Genomic DNA, 17,054 nt, shown 5'->3' with positions numbered 1-17,054 from the left:
CAAAAAAATAAGAAAAACGAATATAATTCTTTTAAGATCTTTTGATTAAAATTCTTCAAATATAAATAGGTGGATAAAATTCAAGTGATTGGAAAAATGAAGTTATTCACCTTAAAATGCTTCTTATATGAGTGAAATTTTAATCTTCTCAAACTTACTATTATTCCGAAAGACTAAAAGCTTCCAAATGTTTTCAGCGTATCACTATTTTGGTACAACTTAAGAATGAAAACCATTTGGGAGAATCAATTAAAAGGCACTCACTTTTCTGGGAGAATCAGAAGTATCCTGAGCTCTTTCAACAATGTTTCTTGGAAAATCATCCACCTCGCAAGCATCTTTATAATCTTCTTCTTTAAATCGGTATTTCTGGAAGAACACAAATAATATTTTATGTTTAAAAGATGTAAATGAAATACGCAAGCTGTTGAAATATCATTTTATATTCTACTGAAATGAAATAGTGAAACAGGAAATCAAATTGTATTTCTGAAGAATAGGTTATTTTATCTCAATCACATAAGAGTTGTACTTAACTATGCAGTATATGATTTCAAAGAATAAAAATACTCGGTATGGAGTGGTTTAATAAGTTCCCTCTAAATCAATTATGTCCGTAAGAAAAAATAATTTATGAAGATTCAGTTTTGGGGAATATTTTGAAGTTGGCCTTTAAGAGCAAAATAAAAGCAGCGAAAATAATAATTGTTCCGCAAAATGTCATAGATATTAATTTATTAAAACCATACAATTCTGTAAGAAAAAATATAGCCAAAACGAGGGACAAGCTTTTTTGTAGTAAAAAATTACGAGTTTGGACAAAAGTGCGAAGTTGAAATTTGGCATGTTGAAAGAGCCAATTTTATTTATGAACTTAGAGGGAGTTTATTTATTTATTTATTCCGAAATTTCAATTTGTTCGAAAATTATTCTAATTAAGTCCTTTTTGTGAGCTTTTACTTAGTTTTTTTTTATAATTAGTTTTTTGCATTAAATATTGACTCTCATCCATTGCTATAAAAATCCTTGTCGAGTATTTAATAAGCTCGAGATCGAGTTGAAGTCAAACGAAAGTTACGGGAAAAAAAGAAGAAGAAAAAAGAGGGAAATATTGTCAAATAAAAATCTCAACACTTATACAGAAATTTTTAAAAATAAAATAGCTTAATACAAGAAGGATAAAAAGCGTTCCGTATTTGAATTGAAAACCAGGAAATTGTTAAAAGTCGCTCAATTGTTAAAAACCTTTTCAACGAGTCATTCTCATTTATTATCTTATCGAGTCAAATTAAGTACAGATGATTATTTTTCAAGTCGATCATTTCATTACGATTGAAAAAATTAATTCTTAGATAAAAATAATATAATTACATATTTTGTAATTACGATTGAGAAAATTTATTCTTTACAATAATTATATATTTTGTAAGTTCTGTGTTTTTGTGAAAATATCGACTTCAAGAATTCAAAGCCATTACAAGGCTTCTTAGTTACATAACACTCCTATATTTTAATTTTTAGCTTGTTGCAAGATGTTTTTCTGGTGTTTCTCGTTTTGCACGTGAAACGCTAGACTCAAATAACATATTATTATTATTTGCCATAACTTTAACAGTGCGAAAGCTTACAAGGGAAACTAGGGAAGTGTGACTCGTCAATTTTGAAATAAACTAGTAGGATGTATGCCTTATGAAGAATAATTTTAGGGGGCAACATTCGTTTCGGCCCATAGAGGGTCCTATGAGAGATAAAAAATAATTAAGTATGTAGAAAAGTCGGTATTTCATTACTTCAATGCAGACTATTAGTTATTGTAATTATCTCATACTCCAATTAATTTTGTGCTACTTTCACGTACTATATAATGCATATTTATTGTCAAAATGGTTTCGAAAATTTTATATATCTGTAGTTTTTCAGAAAAAAAATTAAAAAAATTGGCATTTTTAAAAAAAAAAATTTGCCATCAAATTTGTTGAATTTTTTTTTTTCAAAAAATTTTCCAATATTAAAACTAGTAAACAGTAATAAATTTCATTTATATGAGAATCGAAATATAATACGCATTTTCCCAAACTGATGGAATTTTTTCATATTTAATGTGTATCCAAAAATATGATATATAAAAAAAATTTTTTTTTTTTCTCATATTGTTAGATCTTGCAAAAAAATCTGAAATAATTTATGTGATTGCATAAAATTAAATTGCATTTATAAAAATCAGTTTGGGAAAATGCGTATTATATTTCGACTCTCATATTAATGAAATTTATTACTGTTTACTAGTTTTAATATTGGAAAATTTTTTGAAAAAAAAATTTTTAAAAATTTGATGCCAAATTTTTTTTTTTTTAAAATGCCATTTTTTTTTTTCTGAAAAACTACAGATATATAAAATTTTCGAAACCATTTTGACAATAAATATGCATTATATAGTACGTGAAAGTAGCACAAAATTAATTGGAGTATAAGATAATTACAATAACTAATAGTCTGCATTGAAGTAATGAAATACCGATTTTTCTACATACTTAATTATTTTTTATCTCTCATAGGACACTCTATGGGCCGAAACGAATGTTGCCCCCTAAAATTATTCCTCATAAGGCATACATCCCACTAGTTTATTTCAAAATTGGCGAGTCACACTTCCCTAGTTTCCCTTGTTAGTGGAATCAAATTTATGCTGGTTATCAGAGATCAACAGCTAAGAAAAACAATGTAGCAAAATTCATTTAATATCTTTCAGTAGCTGGAAGTAAAAGTGATTAAAAATTCATTTTAAACTACGGATTTTATAAAATATATGAATAGAAATAAAAATAAAAAACATTTAAATAATTGTACAAGAAATTTTCGATTTTGAGGTAAACGACGAAATGGAGTATTTCTTAAAAAAAACAAGGAATGTGAGTGGGTCGTTACTTAACAATGCCAAAATGAGTTGCAGAATAGTTTTGAGTCACGCGCTTTTCTTTTTCTTTCTTTTTATAACTCATAACAAAAGGTCAAATGACCAAAAACATTTCAATACTCAGCTGCTGTTAGTTTGAACTAAAATGTACAAGGTTATTACAGTCTCTCGATATTTCGAACTTCTATATCTCGAAAACCTTGCCTTGTCAAAAAAAATATTTTTCGCTCGGCATTACAAATCCACATAACGCTAATTCGAATTCCTATGTCGAAGAGTTTCTTCTCAAAACCTTGCTAAGTCGAATAATTTGCGAAATATGTCATAAATTTTTTCAGAAAAATAACAATGTAAGTTTATTGTTAACCAATTATTTTCTATATAATGAACAATTATTTTTGGCTCTTTTTTTAATTTTTTTTTTTTTAAATAAAATTATCATTACCGTATTTAGACTTGTAGTCAACTATCATTATTTATACATATTTATCAGAAGTTATGTTTCATGACTCTAACTTTTTAGAGTAATATTTCGGAATATATTTTTTTACTTTTTAGAACATATTTAGTTCTGAACTAGTTATCTTGAAAATTCGCTATCTTGAAATTTTTTTAGCGTCAGAGATGCCAACGGACACGCCAAAATAATCAAAAAAGCGGTAAATAACTACAGGGCAATTCCATATGTGACGGAATGAAATTTTGACTTGCAAAATAACAATTAATTGAAGTCTCTATGTATCTAATTGCAAATAAAAATTTCTCATGCATATCATTATTATTGGCATAATGCGCTTCATAAACTAAAAAAACCGGATTTTCTATCTTTCTTACTTTTAATTTTACGAACTTTTTATTTGCGTGACGGAATGACATTTTGGCAACCAAGCTTTTGGCATGCCGCTTAGAACTGGTAGCCTCTGCGAATTTTGCAGCTATTATTTTTCTGAACTATTTTATACTTTTAGTATAATGGATAAGCAATGTAAAATGTGAATTTGGAAAATTAACCTCATGTTGGCTTGCAGTTATTAACATCTATTTGCTGTGACGGAATGACAGTAACGGAATGACAAAAAGTTTAGTAGAAGAAAGCCTTCATTTAAAAAATGTTTTATTAATATGTAAATGATAAACAGAATGTAACAGATAAACAGGATTAATATTTATATAAGAATTAGTAAAAATTTCAACATTTTGAAAATTAGGTTGTCTCTGAAGAGGTTTTATATCTAACTTGCCAATGTCACATCTTATCTTCGTTCTCAGGAAATTTTTGCATTATTAAGACATGTGACGGAATGACGTAAAAGAAGTTACTTTTATTTTATATATTAAACTTAAAATGTTTAAATTCTGTTCTATATGCATATTTTTATCAAAATATTGTAATAGAAAGATAGATTTCTTTTATTTTATAAGTATTTTTCAAGAAAACAATTTGAGCACAAATGTGAACAATTCACTTGTCAGCCATGTGATTACTTTAAAATGCTGCCAGATTCAAAAAATTTAAAATTATCAAAAATGAAACGGCAATATGTAGACTTTGGCTATTTTAGAACATATTTTTAAAATTAAAATATGCAATTCATAAAAAAAAAAAATTCACTTAAAAGTTGACACTTTTGTGGAATTGCCCTACAAAGTAAATTTTGCAAATATTTGACTATTCTTACTTGCTTTTAAGGAGGTGTAGCATGTCATGACTACTATAAAGTGGTGAATTATATAAACCTTGGCGAACAAAGAACACGGTATTCTTAGGTATTCTTTGGCCAAGATATAAACCTACGAATTATTTAGAAATAATGGTGGATAAAAATCTACTAAACTTAATTTATTAAACCAAGAATCACAATTGATAAACTACCACTTTAAAATATATATTTGCTGTCCGGAGCAAGTTGGCATCTCTGTATACTGTATTTAGATCGAACAAAATGGTTGAACAAAATCGCAATCACTATTAAACTTTTGAGACTCAGCGTCTAATATATTGGACAACATTTGCTAAAATGTTCTCACTTTTGATAAAAAATAATATTTTTTGGTTTCCCCCCCCCCTCTATTTGTACACCATTACAAAGAGATTGTCTATGTGAAAAGTTAATTGGTTTTAACCTTTTCAATTGGAATTTTTAATGACAATGACAAATACAAGTTGCTTTTCAGACAGTTTTAGGACACATAAATATAAGTTCTAAATATTTTATTACTTGAGTGAATCGATTTTATTTTATGACAAATATGTAAGAAATACACAATAAAAATGTTACACAATATGTTAAAATTTATCATTTTATGTGTATTAATTGAAAATAACTAAAAACACTTTTAATTAATTAAAGGTAAAAAAAAAATTCCCTTGAATTTATTAATTTATTTTCTTTTTAAGCGAAGTAAAAAATTTTGTCATTACTTACCCTTTGGCTCAAAATTTTTATTAAACATATTTTTTCGACTTTTTTTTTTTTTGTTATCTTGTATTTTATTAATATAGATCAGATTTAGAGAAAAATATTATATTTATCATTTTAATAAATTATGGTTATGAAATACAGCATGAAACAAACACCAGTGTTTTTTTCTGCGTTAAAGGTAAAATCCTCCAAATACGGCTCATTTCTAAACAATAATTTTTCAAATTTGCACTTATTTGCAGTGATTTAGCTTTAAGAGAAACAGTCATGCATCAAGGAAATATCTTTCATTTACAAAATCAATTATTCAATACTTTTAAATGTCAATGAGAGAAAAAAAAATTAAAACTACTTTTTTTAATTTTTTATTTTAGAGCTAATGTAATTCCGATAATCTAACAAATTTATTTAACACTAGCCGCTAAAGGCGGCCAGCTGTCCGCCACGCTAACGGTTTTCACAAATAAAGCTTTTTAAAACATAGCAGGAAATCTGAAAATTAGTGGACAATTAAAGTGTTCCTGTCCTGCAATTTTGTCTTCATATCCAGTTCTGTTGCAGATGTGTTATAGCTCTTGAGGATGTTTGAAGATGTAACTTTGGTATGGTAACATAAGGCCTATGGTAACCTAAGGCCTATGGTAATCTAACCTATAATATAAATATCAGGTGGAGACTTGATTTTTTTTAAATTTTTTTTTAAAAGGCCTCAGAAATTGTAAAAGCATTATACAAAAGTTGCTTTCGAAATCATCATTAGGTGTAAACCTCTTCTAATCTTTGACGTTTCTCTGATACTTCTTGGGCTCTAGAATTGCTTGTCGAAATTCGGTCATGTTCCATCCTTCTTTGACGTTCCACAGATGTTTCTTGGGCCCTTCTTCTTCTTTGAGAATCTCTTAATATCCTTTTCTTTGACAAAATACAAAGTTTTTTGGAAGGCGGTTCTGCCATGTCATGTCAGTAATCGGGTTTTTAAGAAGTCAACGAATACTTTAGAACATACTATGAAAGCAAATCATGAAACTTCAGTATTAAAATCTAAGTGCTTACCTGCAAACTGAAACTTTCTGAAATAACTAATTACATTTAATAAAAACTGTTAAAATAAAGAATAGAAAAACCAAAGAGATCCAAGGTAAGTGTGATCGTTCCTTCAAAAACAATTAAATTCCTATTTTATATATTATATGGCTACAACGCTCAAGAAAAAAAACTAAAATGCTAAATACATGAAAAGAACACAAAAACGGGGGAAAATATACTTGAGGGTGCCCCTTGGCGAAATCGGCGACTTATGTTTGGCGTCTTACTTGGTTGCCAGAACTCCGTGGTAACAGGAATAGCGGCCAAAACATAGTGATATTTCAATGAAACAATTGAAAATTTAAGCAATGCTTTTTAAAATTGCAGTGAACAGAATAGAATCAAAATTAATATACCCACTATAATGCATTTTGAATCGAAACAAAAATTAATGGAGTAAGCACAGAAAGAAAAAGAGAAAAATAACTCACTTCTTCATTAAGCTTGAATATCTTCAGATTTTGGTGCACAGAATTCTCTAATTGCAGTTAGGTACTGTCTAAACTACGATCCCTTTCTAATAGATCTTTTTATGTTGGGAGCATTTGAACCTTTCACACGACCCATTCAAATCCATCTGATCAATCTTTACGTTCAACCAGAGACATCTTTCCCACAAACAGGACATTTATATCTATTACTAATTAAACCTTCATTCATACACCAGTCAATCACTACTTTTTTTCCTTTGTTATTCAAATCGTACAGAAACTTAAGATTTGTCTTATTGACAGTATTCATTTTCAGTACCAGAAGCAAAAGTAACCTTACCAGCCAGTATCCAAAGTAGAACTAACGGATCTCTGAAATTACATTTAAAAACAACGCTAAATTCTTAACCAATCAGAATCACGATTAAAATCTAAACCAATCAGAATAACGATTGGTTTTCAACATCGCCCAGCTTGGCGATCAACCTCGATCACAACTTGGCGGGGGCACCCTCAAATATAGTCTACCCCAAAAACGAATTAATTTTTTATAATATCAATTTCTATTTCTATATAATTTTTTATGGTATCAATTTCTATTTCTACATTGCTACAAAAATTATCGTCTTCGCTTAAGAAAAAAAAATAGAGCGTGGAAAGAAGAAGAAAAACTTATTATAACAATTATGAACATCGACAAATAAATCAAAGCAAAGCGTTCTATTTACGTATGGAATATGTTGCCACATTTTTAATACAAAAGTTAAACTTTTCTCCACTTTGATAAATGTAAACAAATGCGAACCTTACAATTAAATTATTAATTCCTTCGTATATTATTGGTTTAAGTTGTCGAAATTTAATATTTCAATTGTAAGGCTCGCATCAGCATACATTTATAAGAGATATGCATTTTTTAATAGTTTTTTTAATATGGCTCTTATTTGAAGACGAAAAAGCATAGATTTTCTTACAAAATGACTGATAACTAAAAAACTAATCCAAATTTTTGAAAAAGAAAAAAAATACTTCTTCATTATGTCAAAACACAATTTTGTGTCAAGTTTCGTGCCTGGGCGAGGCTTCTGGGGCGATATATTGTGATTACAGACAGACACACAGCCGCTTTTATTATTATGTATAGATTAATTAAACAGTTTCTCATCATTAAAAAATATAGAAATATATTTTTGCTTGTGTTTGGAGCATCAGAAAGAATGGGTTACAAACCTCGTTGTTTTGAGTGATACCAGCAAGAGGCGGACTGTTTTCCCATTTGCTGGCTATCTGTAATGTTTCTGCCGTCTTCTGTTGAATACTTTTTGTATCGTCTAAAAGTGTGATTTCATAAAATTCTTGGATGTCTGAAATGAAAGAAAAACATTTCCATTCAAAAAAAAAACTTTTATTCAGAATAATAATAAATTACACATTTATTTATTATTTTTTTTATTGTTACACATACGTGTGTAAATTAACTTTTTTAAAAATCGTCAACTTGGTGAGATCTAGATAAAAGTAATCAAAATCAATGATTGATTCTCAATTTCTGCAAATTTTTAAAAATTTGCTGGGCTGTATTTACCCAGATAATACAGCATCGGGAAAATTGTCCGCATAGCAAACGCTTTTCATGTCTACAAAAATGCGTCTTTTCTCCATATTGATGTTTTTACATCATTTTCAGAATTAACTTAGATAATAATGTCGGCTAAGGATGGGTCAAACATGACCTAGCGGTCATGAATAACTGTTGCAAACTCACAGCAGTTATAAAAATAGCCTGTTATTCATTAAAAAAAAAGGCTCACGCGACAACAGAGCCCTCGATAAAACAGCCTTAAACTCAATCCTATTTCAAATGAATAAAAATGTATCCCCAGAAGGCAAAAAAATAAATAAATAAATAGTGCAACAATTTTAAGTAATCAAAAATAAATAAAAATTTTTAAAAAAAACATACAAAAACGCAACAGTACCAAAAATATTTAAAAAAAAAAAATAATAATACTTAGGAACACGAGTTTCCATTAAAATTCGAATAAAATAAAATATTGAAATGCAAAATTATTACCAAAAAAAAAAAGACTGTCAAAATGAATGATATATAAAATTCAATGTTCCAAATTTAGATTGTAAAAAAGAAATCCGTTGTATTCTCTGTTAACACCATCCTCAGCCTGTCATTACCATTCATATGTTTATACATTTTAAGAAGGATGATAATGGCATTTTTCTTTATTCCACAGTGTAGAATACAAAATATTGTTACTTTAGCATAAAAGTTCTAATCAAAGACTTATCGAATATAAACTTTCAAAAGAAAAGTGCTTTATAGTGTTCAAATTAACTCTTTATGGGAAGGATGGCAATGACAGCGATACAAATCTTGCTTAATATTTAAATACACCTAAGCCAGATTATTTAAGAGGCACAAAATTCTTCCTTCGTTATCCATACTAAGAATGTCATTTTGATTGACATCTGGTGGACATGAACGACTGTTGGAACGACTAATGATGCAAAATGATAGAAACTCAGAGCAAAAATACTTTTAAATTGCAGTGAAACCTTAAAAACAAATTAGTTCTGAATACGTGTGTTAATTTAAAAAAAATTTGTTTTCATGATCCCTTTTATTTTTTTATACAGAGTGGGGTATAGAGCATGAAAGACAGAAATTCCGATAAGAGACGGTAACGACATTTTAGTATTCATAATTAGCCTGAACGAATGCAGGCAGTATATAGGCTCTGTAAAATGCCTGCTATTTTGTTCTTTAGAAGTTGATAAGGGAATAGAAAAACAAAACAAAAAAGAAATTAGAAGAAAATATTTCTTTCTGTGGTGGTGGTTGTTGAATGTTGATAATAGAAAGCAAATAGCAGATTTCTGGAGCAACGGTTCCCTAAAGATGTTCTGCGGAACCCTAGAGTTCCGTGGAAAGGTCACAGGAGTTCCGTGAGTTAGGAGTGTTTTTTTTTTTTTTTTTAAACCAATAATGATTTTTTTAACCTGCAACAGATTTTACGTAGTTGTCGCTGATCCTCCTTTGGCTTAGACAAATTCAACCAAGTCCAGGAGACGATGTCGCACATCTAAATCAAAAACTACCTCATTCAACACCATCCATACAATCTAAGATAAGAGATTTTCATTCAACCCATAATCGATCATTTATTTACTGAATAAGTTATTAAATAACCCGAATACTAAATAAGTCCTTGAAGAAAACTTGCTACTTTATTGTTCTTTTTCACCTGATATAAAATTGCTAGTATACTCTCCCGTTTTGGTTTTTAAATAATTTTCAGGGCTGTTCACAAAATCAAATTTAAGTCAGATCCTATTAGCTTTGGTAATCGCTGGGGGCACATTCCTTGTCAGTGCGGCGACCTTGGCTACATCGGACAAACTGAAAGCGCTTTAAAATTTGGACTTTAACAGATATATGTTCGTTATCAAGAATTTGAAAAATCTTCAAATGCTTCTTTGAATCTTGAAAGCATATTCAATTCCGACAATGCAGTTCCACCCCAGTCACATCAGCTCATCTTGATGCCCCGGAATCTTGTCCTACTCATTTGAATGCTGATTCCCTTGTTAACGACATGGGTTCCTTCCAACCTCTCCATAAAGCGTGGAAATGCAATTTAACATGATTTACCTCTCGGCCACAGGGATTTTTCTTATTCTATTTTTCATTTTTTTTTTCTCTCTCTCAGCTTTTGTGGTTTTTTCGAGTTTCGTTTCTCGCCTTTACTTTTTTTTTTTTTTTTCCTTAACAACTTTATGTTTTGTATTTCAAATGATGTTTGCTTCTTTACATTCGAATCAATATAAGAATGTAAATGAATAAATTAATATCAAATCGGATTTAATTAATATTTCGGACATTCACCGGTGAAAGTCGACATTCTCTCGATTTCGATCATTCACGGTATAGATTATTTTCCCTTCCAAAATATTTTTAAATAAAGATCTCCAAAGTCAGCATGATTAACTAGATTTTGTCATATATTTATATTATTTTTGTTGTTGAATTAAATTTTTATAGTCGCACATTACTTCAAATATAAACTTTAAAATAAATAAAATAAAAATTTAATCCAAGGGGGAAAAGTGGCTATTAAATGAAAAGGACCCATCAATATCGGTCTCCGACTTATGTTTTTTACAACCGTCGCTGAACAGCCGACCCAATTTACTCCGTAGCCTTGTCATTTTGAACCCAATCCAGAAGACAAGGGAACTCCTGGATCAAGCAATAGGAGACATTTGTCTTCGTGGAGGACTTTTTGATGGAACTAACCCACATTTGCGTGACATGGAGAGGAGAACCACCAAAACCTCCCAAGGTCATCCTGACGACAAGGGGACTCTATCCCATGATCCGTCTACCACTGAGGATATTTTATGTCGGCACGGTGGACGTTGCGAGCCGGTTGCGGCATTCGAATAGACCAACCATTGCCGGGATTCGAACCCGGTTCACCTCATTGGAAAGCAAGCGCTCAATCCCCTGAGCTATCACGGCTCGAAGTTCACCGGCTACTCGCTTAAAATTCAAATTTTTAGGCCAAATTTAAACCCTATGCCGAAATAACTTAGGGCGTCTAGATGAAGCAAACTAGACTTCAGATTTCTGTAATTTTTAAAAAACCTGTGTAGAGAGGAAAAAACGAGTTGGTTTCGAACACAAAATCATTAACATGAAACTAAATAACTGTTAAACACAATTTCAAAAATAGTTCAATATAAATTTATTTTTCTCGCATTTCAAGCAACATAAACATGTGTCCTAAAAACTTCAACAAAAAAAAAATAATAAATTAAAATAATAATAATTAATATCAGAGAAATATAACGTGCTTCAATAGGTGCATCTGCAGTCATTCATTAGAAATTTCTTTTTTGCAAAGAAGAAAGAAAACCCATGACTAAAAATGCATTCAGGTCATTAACGACAAGAATGATCGTGACTGGCCAATAATTCATGTTCTGCACGAAAAAAAAAAAGTAACGTCATGAATTTTAATGAAAATACCTTTATTCAACCCTTCTCTATTAAACAGTGGGAATTTATCCTGAATTTATAATTGTTAAAGCAAAATACAGATCATATTTTTTTTATTTATTGACACGTTCATTTTTTTAAGTTAAAAAATCACAACCCACAAAAATCTGGACAGACCAGTGGTTTGTCCAAACTTTTAATGAGATATCCTGTTTTTGCGAATGAATGAAAAATTTAGTTATAATTTTGTGTTTCTAACACTACCACAGGAGCCGCGATGGCTCAGTGGTTAAGGCTGTCAAAGGGATGGATTGGAGTTCGATACCCAGTGGCGACTTGTGGAGCCCACCCTGCTTTGGTCTCAGCTCGTCGGGGAAGAAAACGCGGCCTGTGCACAATGCTGACCACGTTACCAAAATCAAGGCGATGGTCATGAAATGGTGAAGCCTTCATCATCATGATTCCCCAGGCTTACAACGGGCTGTTGTACTTAAATGGTGTACTTAAAGCTACCATAGATTTAAGTTCTTAAAGTACTAGTTCATTGATAGAGAGTAATTTTTTGGACCGATTAATTAATTGAGTTTATACAACCTTTGGTGGAAAACGCCACCGAAGAAAACATTTTAGCTTTCAGCGGCCGCAATCAATTGTGTTTTTATATTAATTGATAACAGTTCATAATTACTTAGTGTCAGGCAAACAATATCAATTTGCCTTCATAATTAAAAAACACACATTTTACGTGTAAAACATTTAGAAAAACCGACAATTAATAACATTTTGTCTCCTTTTAAAAAACTGCTTTGCAAGTGATTTTCAACTTTTTATTTGAGGAAAAAATAACTTTGTTTTATCTTTACAGTACACAAACTATGCCTATAATTTTATAAATAAGTATTTGAACGTTATTTTCCGCATGTTTTGATAAAAAGAAAAATTTCTTTAAGAAATCAATAAATCGAAAAATTTAAGATTCGTGTAATTGACATATATAGTAATAAATATAGAAACGATTTCGGCGTTTTTTCAAGGTTTTTTGAAATTAGTTTTGAAAAACAGGCATAAATTTTCTTTTATCAGTTCTTTCCATTAAATGTTTGATTAAAAAACAAGCTCATAACCACTTAAGAGCCAAATTTTGTCCTCATGATTGAGCAATTTTCTGCATCGATTGATGATGTCTGTAATTATTCAACAATCCAAATTATTCAACAAAAAGTAAGCACTTTTCAAGTACTCAAAAAATATTTTCAAGCACTTTAAAAAAAAATACCATGATTAGGTTGGGTTGAAAGTTTTTGACAATTGACGGTTTTATCTTGTTTTAACCGTCATGTCAAAAAAAAAAAAAACCCCTTTTGGCATTGTTTTTGAATCATTGCTTTGAAATTTTGAATCATGTAAAACGAATGGCGTTTTCATAAGCTATGGACTAACAATACGCCAAAATAAATTGGGGTTGAATTAATTGTGAAAACGTTGAATAGAACAATGTGAACTGCGTCTTTTTGCATAATTCGAAGCGAAAATCAACATGGTAAAGGGAAAATCTCATATTGAAAAAGGAAAAATGAACCACTTTTTAAAAACACCCAATGGAAAAAAGCACTTTTAAGGGCTACGCACCCTGTGCATAGTATTAAGCTTATGAATTTAATTTATTTTAAAAACAAAAGAAATTTTAATGCAAATAAATTGCGTTCCTTTCATTTTTTCAAAATTTGAATATAAGTGGCAAGAAATAGCAATAATAAAGGGAGAAAAATAATCGGAATTTAAAAGCAAAAATTTTAAAACTCCAAAATTAAAAATTATAAAAAATGTTGCTACTAATATCCGCTATGTGCCTTGAATTTTATAATCTGCTTTCATTAGAAGAAATTGGCATTTTTCCAAAGTAATTTCATTACCAATGGAAAGGGGGGGAGAGAGGCAGGAAAGAATAATTCTAACATCTAACTATATTTAATACATTAATTTAATAAATATTCCCTGACTAAAATAATAACAACAAAAAAAAACAGTTTTTAGTTAAAGCAGACCATTTCACATTATTTTAAGCCGAAAAAAGAAAAAAAAATTACGACTTACCGTGTCGGAATAATAAAAGAATTTCATCTATATATATATAAATCATAATAAAAAAAAAAGTAAATAAAAAAAAAAAAAAGTTAACTTTTCAAATATAATTCGAATATTTCTTTTTAAAGGCCCAGCTCCTTTTGCTTTTCTACAGACATAAGACTACTGTCTAAAAACTAAATTAAGATTTTGCTTCAATTAGTTTTCCCCTTGCATAAAAAGAATTTGCAATTCAAACAAAAACATTGTGAGGTGCCATCCAACAGGGTACTCTTCCGCTAATATTAAATAAATACTCCCAAAGAAATTCAAGCGTTAAGATATTACTTCATTTAAAACTTCATTTGCTTTTTAATATATATAAATAAGAAATAACCATCAACAGGACATGTTTCAAGAGCTCAAAAGCCTCCTTTCAATACTTGCCAGACGTGAATGAGAAGAAAAAAAAGTATTCGTTTTTTCTCACTCACGAAAATGGGCGCCTGTTGTTGAGCGCTTAAAACTTGCCATGTCGACCGTTATTTCCTGGAAGCAAATTGAAGTAATATCTTCGGCTAGTAGTTTTCTTTAAACTTAATTAAGAGGCGGGAACTAAAATTAACTTTTAATATAGATAAATCAAAAACTAATGAATAAAATTTTCACACATCTCTTCTAAAAAATGTGCAAAATTTCGGTTAAGAGAGTGCATAGATAAGGGGCGGCTATATTGGAACAGCAATAATTGAAAGGGTCTTAATTTGGAATGTAGAGAGAAGAATAAATACCGGATGGAAACTCACGATGGGAATCGCTATACAAATATCACATCCGCTCAGCTTTTGCATTCAACAGCTCATGCGTTTCAAAGAAGCGTCTTTTTAGATATACATATATTTTGATTCTTCGGTTTTGTAACAGAAAGAGGTGCCAGTTACCGCGAAGTGGAATTTTCTGTATCTACACCGCGTTAATCTTCGAAGATTCTATTCGTCAGATTAAATAATGCTTCCTTGCAAAATATTCCAACACTGCACTATTTAAGCTCATTAAAATATGCAAATATTTTCTTCTTTACGATTCTGCTTTAAGTGGAAAAAATTTTGCGAAAATAGGAAATTTTCTATAAATAAGATCATAACAGTTATTCATGACTGTTCATTTAAGTTTTGCCAATCCAGCACTAGAGTTGGGCAAAATGAATCATCTATGTGATTCGAATCAATAGAATCAGGTCACTTTAGTGATTCGACTCACTTATTGATTCGAATCAGACTGATTCGATTCAAATCCGTTGCAAGTGGGTAATTCGAATCCTCGAATCAGTACCTAACTCTATCCAGCACCCACCAAACAAATTATAAAAATGGTGCAAAACATCAATATGAAGAAAGGTTCTTAGAAAATGATAAGTTATTAATCTTTTTTTTTTAATAAACGTCTTTAACATTTCATTATTTAGGGTTATAAAAATAATCAAAATTTAATAATTATATATTCATTGATTTTGATGATTCTACTTAATAATTCTTAAAAATCCATCCAAACTGGAAATTTTTGGAGAGAAAAAAAATTGATAATCATTTTACATATTTAAAATTTTTATCAGATTTTAAGTTTAATCAATTCTATATAGAAGGATAATAAATGCAATTTAAAATTTGCCTCACATTAAAAAGCACTCAACAAATAAATTGATGATTGATATTGACTCCTCTTCCCTCTAAACATTTAAAAATATCAAGTACAGTCGAACTCGTTTATAACGAGCTCGGATTTAACGAGAACTCGGATTTAACGAGGGAAACGAGAATATTTGGTTGGATCAATGTAAAGTCTATGGAACAGAAGTCGCTTTTAACGAGCAAGACCCGGTTTTAGCGAGCAATATTTTTCTGTCTGGCAATCTTTTTTCTCATCTTTCTAGTCTTTCTGTCTTATCATTTTTTCAAAATGATATGAAATGCGCGAGTTAAAAGTAAGCTGACAAACTATTTTAAATATGTAGATTAATGAAAAAAATAAATGTTTTGGTAAGAATCTTTTCATTTATTTTTCTTTCCGTTTATATTTCCTTTCCTTTAAGACTGTAGCGCAACTAGAAATTTTTTGCTGGTTTGGGGGGAGGGGTTAGTTGTCACTAAATTAAGATAAATATTTAATTAAATTAATAAATGTAATTAAAGTAAGTAAGTATTAATTAAATTTTAAGTCAACTCAATCATTTGACTTCCCAAGCCTCCCCCCCCCCTCTTCTGGTTGCACGTCTGACTTAAGGACCCGTTTATTACGAGCACTCGGATTTAACGAGTGCATGTTACGGTCCCTTTGTGCTCGTTATAAACGAGTTCGACTGTAGTCTGATTAGGAGGGATACAGTTGAATTCTTCGCAACAAAATTATACCAATAAAATACTGCCTTCAGCACTTTCAGTAAGATAATTTAGTATTATGTGTATAACAGTTTTTTTTTTAAATTTTTGAAAGGTTAAAATATTGGCTCAATTTACTTTTGCATAATTTCTGTTAAAAGACATTACCTGCATCGATTTTCGGTTAGTTTATTTTTAATGAATTTTAAAAACTTAAACACTAACCAAATGTATATTATTGTACTATCTATCCAAAATTATAATAATTTCATTGCTTTTTATTTTTGAGGCAAGAAAAAAGAATCGAAAAAAGTTTATAAGATATCAAGCTACTCTTCCAAACTTAATAAAGTGAAGCGCTTTCCTTTCCCTCTCTTTCTTTTCATTTCCGTAAAAAAAAAAATTTAAAAATATTTAAAAAAAAACTAGGTATTGTCGTGTGTTATTGATATGAAGTGATACTCTATCATCAAAAGTTTAATATAAAATCCAGGAAGACGAGGAAAGCTGAAACTCCAAGCAAAGCTTAGTAAACTCAAAATGAAACTTTAAACTTAAAGGAACGCTCAAAGGAATGTTTAAAAAATAAATAAATAAAAACAGTGATATGTTTTCATCATTTAAAAAAATTAGTAAATAAATCTCATTTCCAAATTTAAGTGCTTTTTCGTAATTTTTTTTTCTTTCAGTTTTTCAACTATTGACTTCACTGTAGAAAAATTATTTTTCCCACACGAGATCTTC

The 17,054-nt window shown here is 29.8% G+C and overlaps 1 protein-coding gene across 2 annotated transcripts in view; it reads right to left on the bottom strand.

Moving 5' to 3' along the window:
- Nucleotides 1-17,054, bottom strand: part of LOC107440719 (MAGUK family member discs large 1) — a 256,361-nt gene that overhangs the window by 227,175 nt on the left and 12,132 nt on the right. For both annotated transcript variants that reach the window (XM_043044038.3, XM_043044039.3), the window contains exons 3-4: nt 8,085-8,218; nt 265-369 (exon numbers count right to left, since the gene is read on the bottom strand). In XM_043044038.3, the coding sequence (XP_042899972.1) occupies nt 265-369; nt 8,085-8,218 (239 nt within the window). The remainder of the gene's footprint in view (nt 1-264; nt 370-8,084; nt 8,219-17,054) is intronic.

Source organism: Parasteatoda tepidariorum, chromosome 8 (genome assembly GCF_982258835.1).
Source record: "Parasteatoda tepidariorum strain Cologne lab strain chromosome 8, Ptep-v5.0, whole genome shotgun sequence".
Classification (NCBI taxonomy): domain Eukaryota; kingdom Metazoa; phylum Arthropoda; class Arachnida; order Araneae; family Theridiidae; genus Parasteatoda; species Parasteatoda tepidariorum.
Note: the sequence above shows the minus strand (reverse complement) of the source record. Positions and strands in the feature narration are given on the sequence as shown.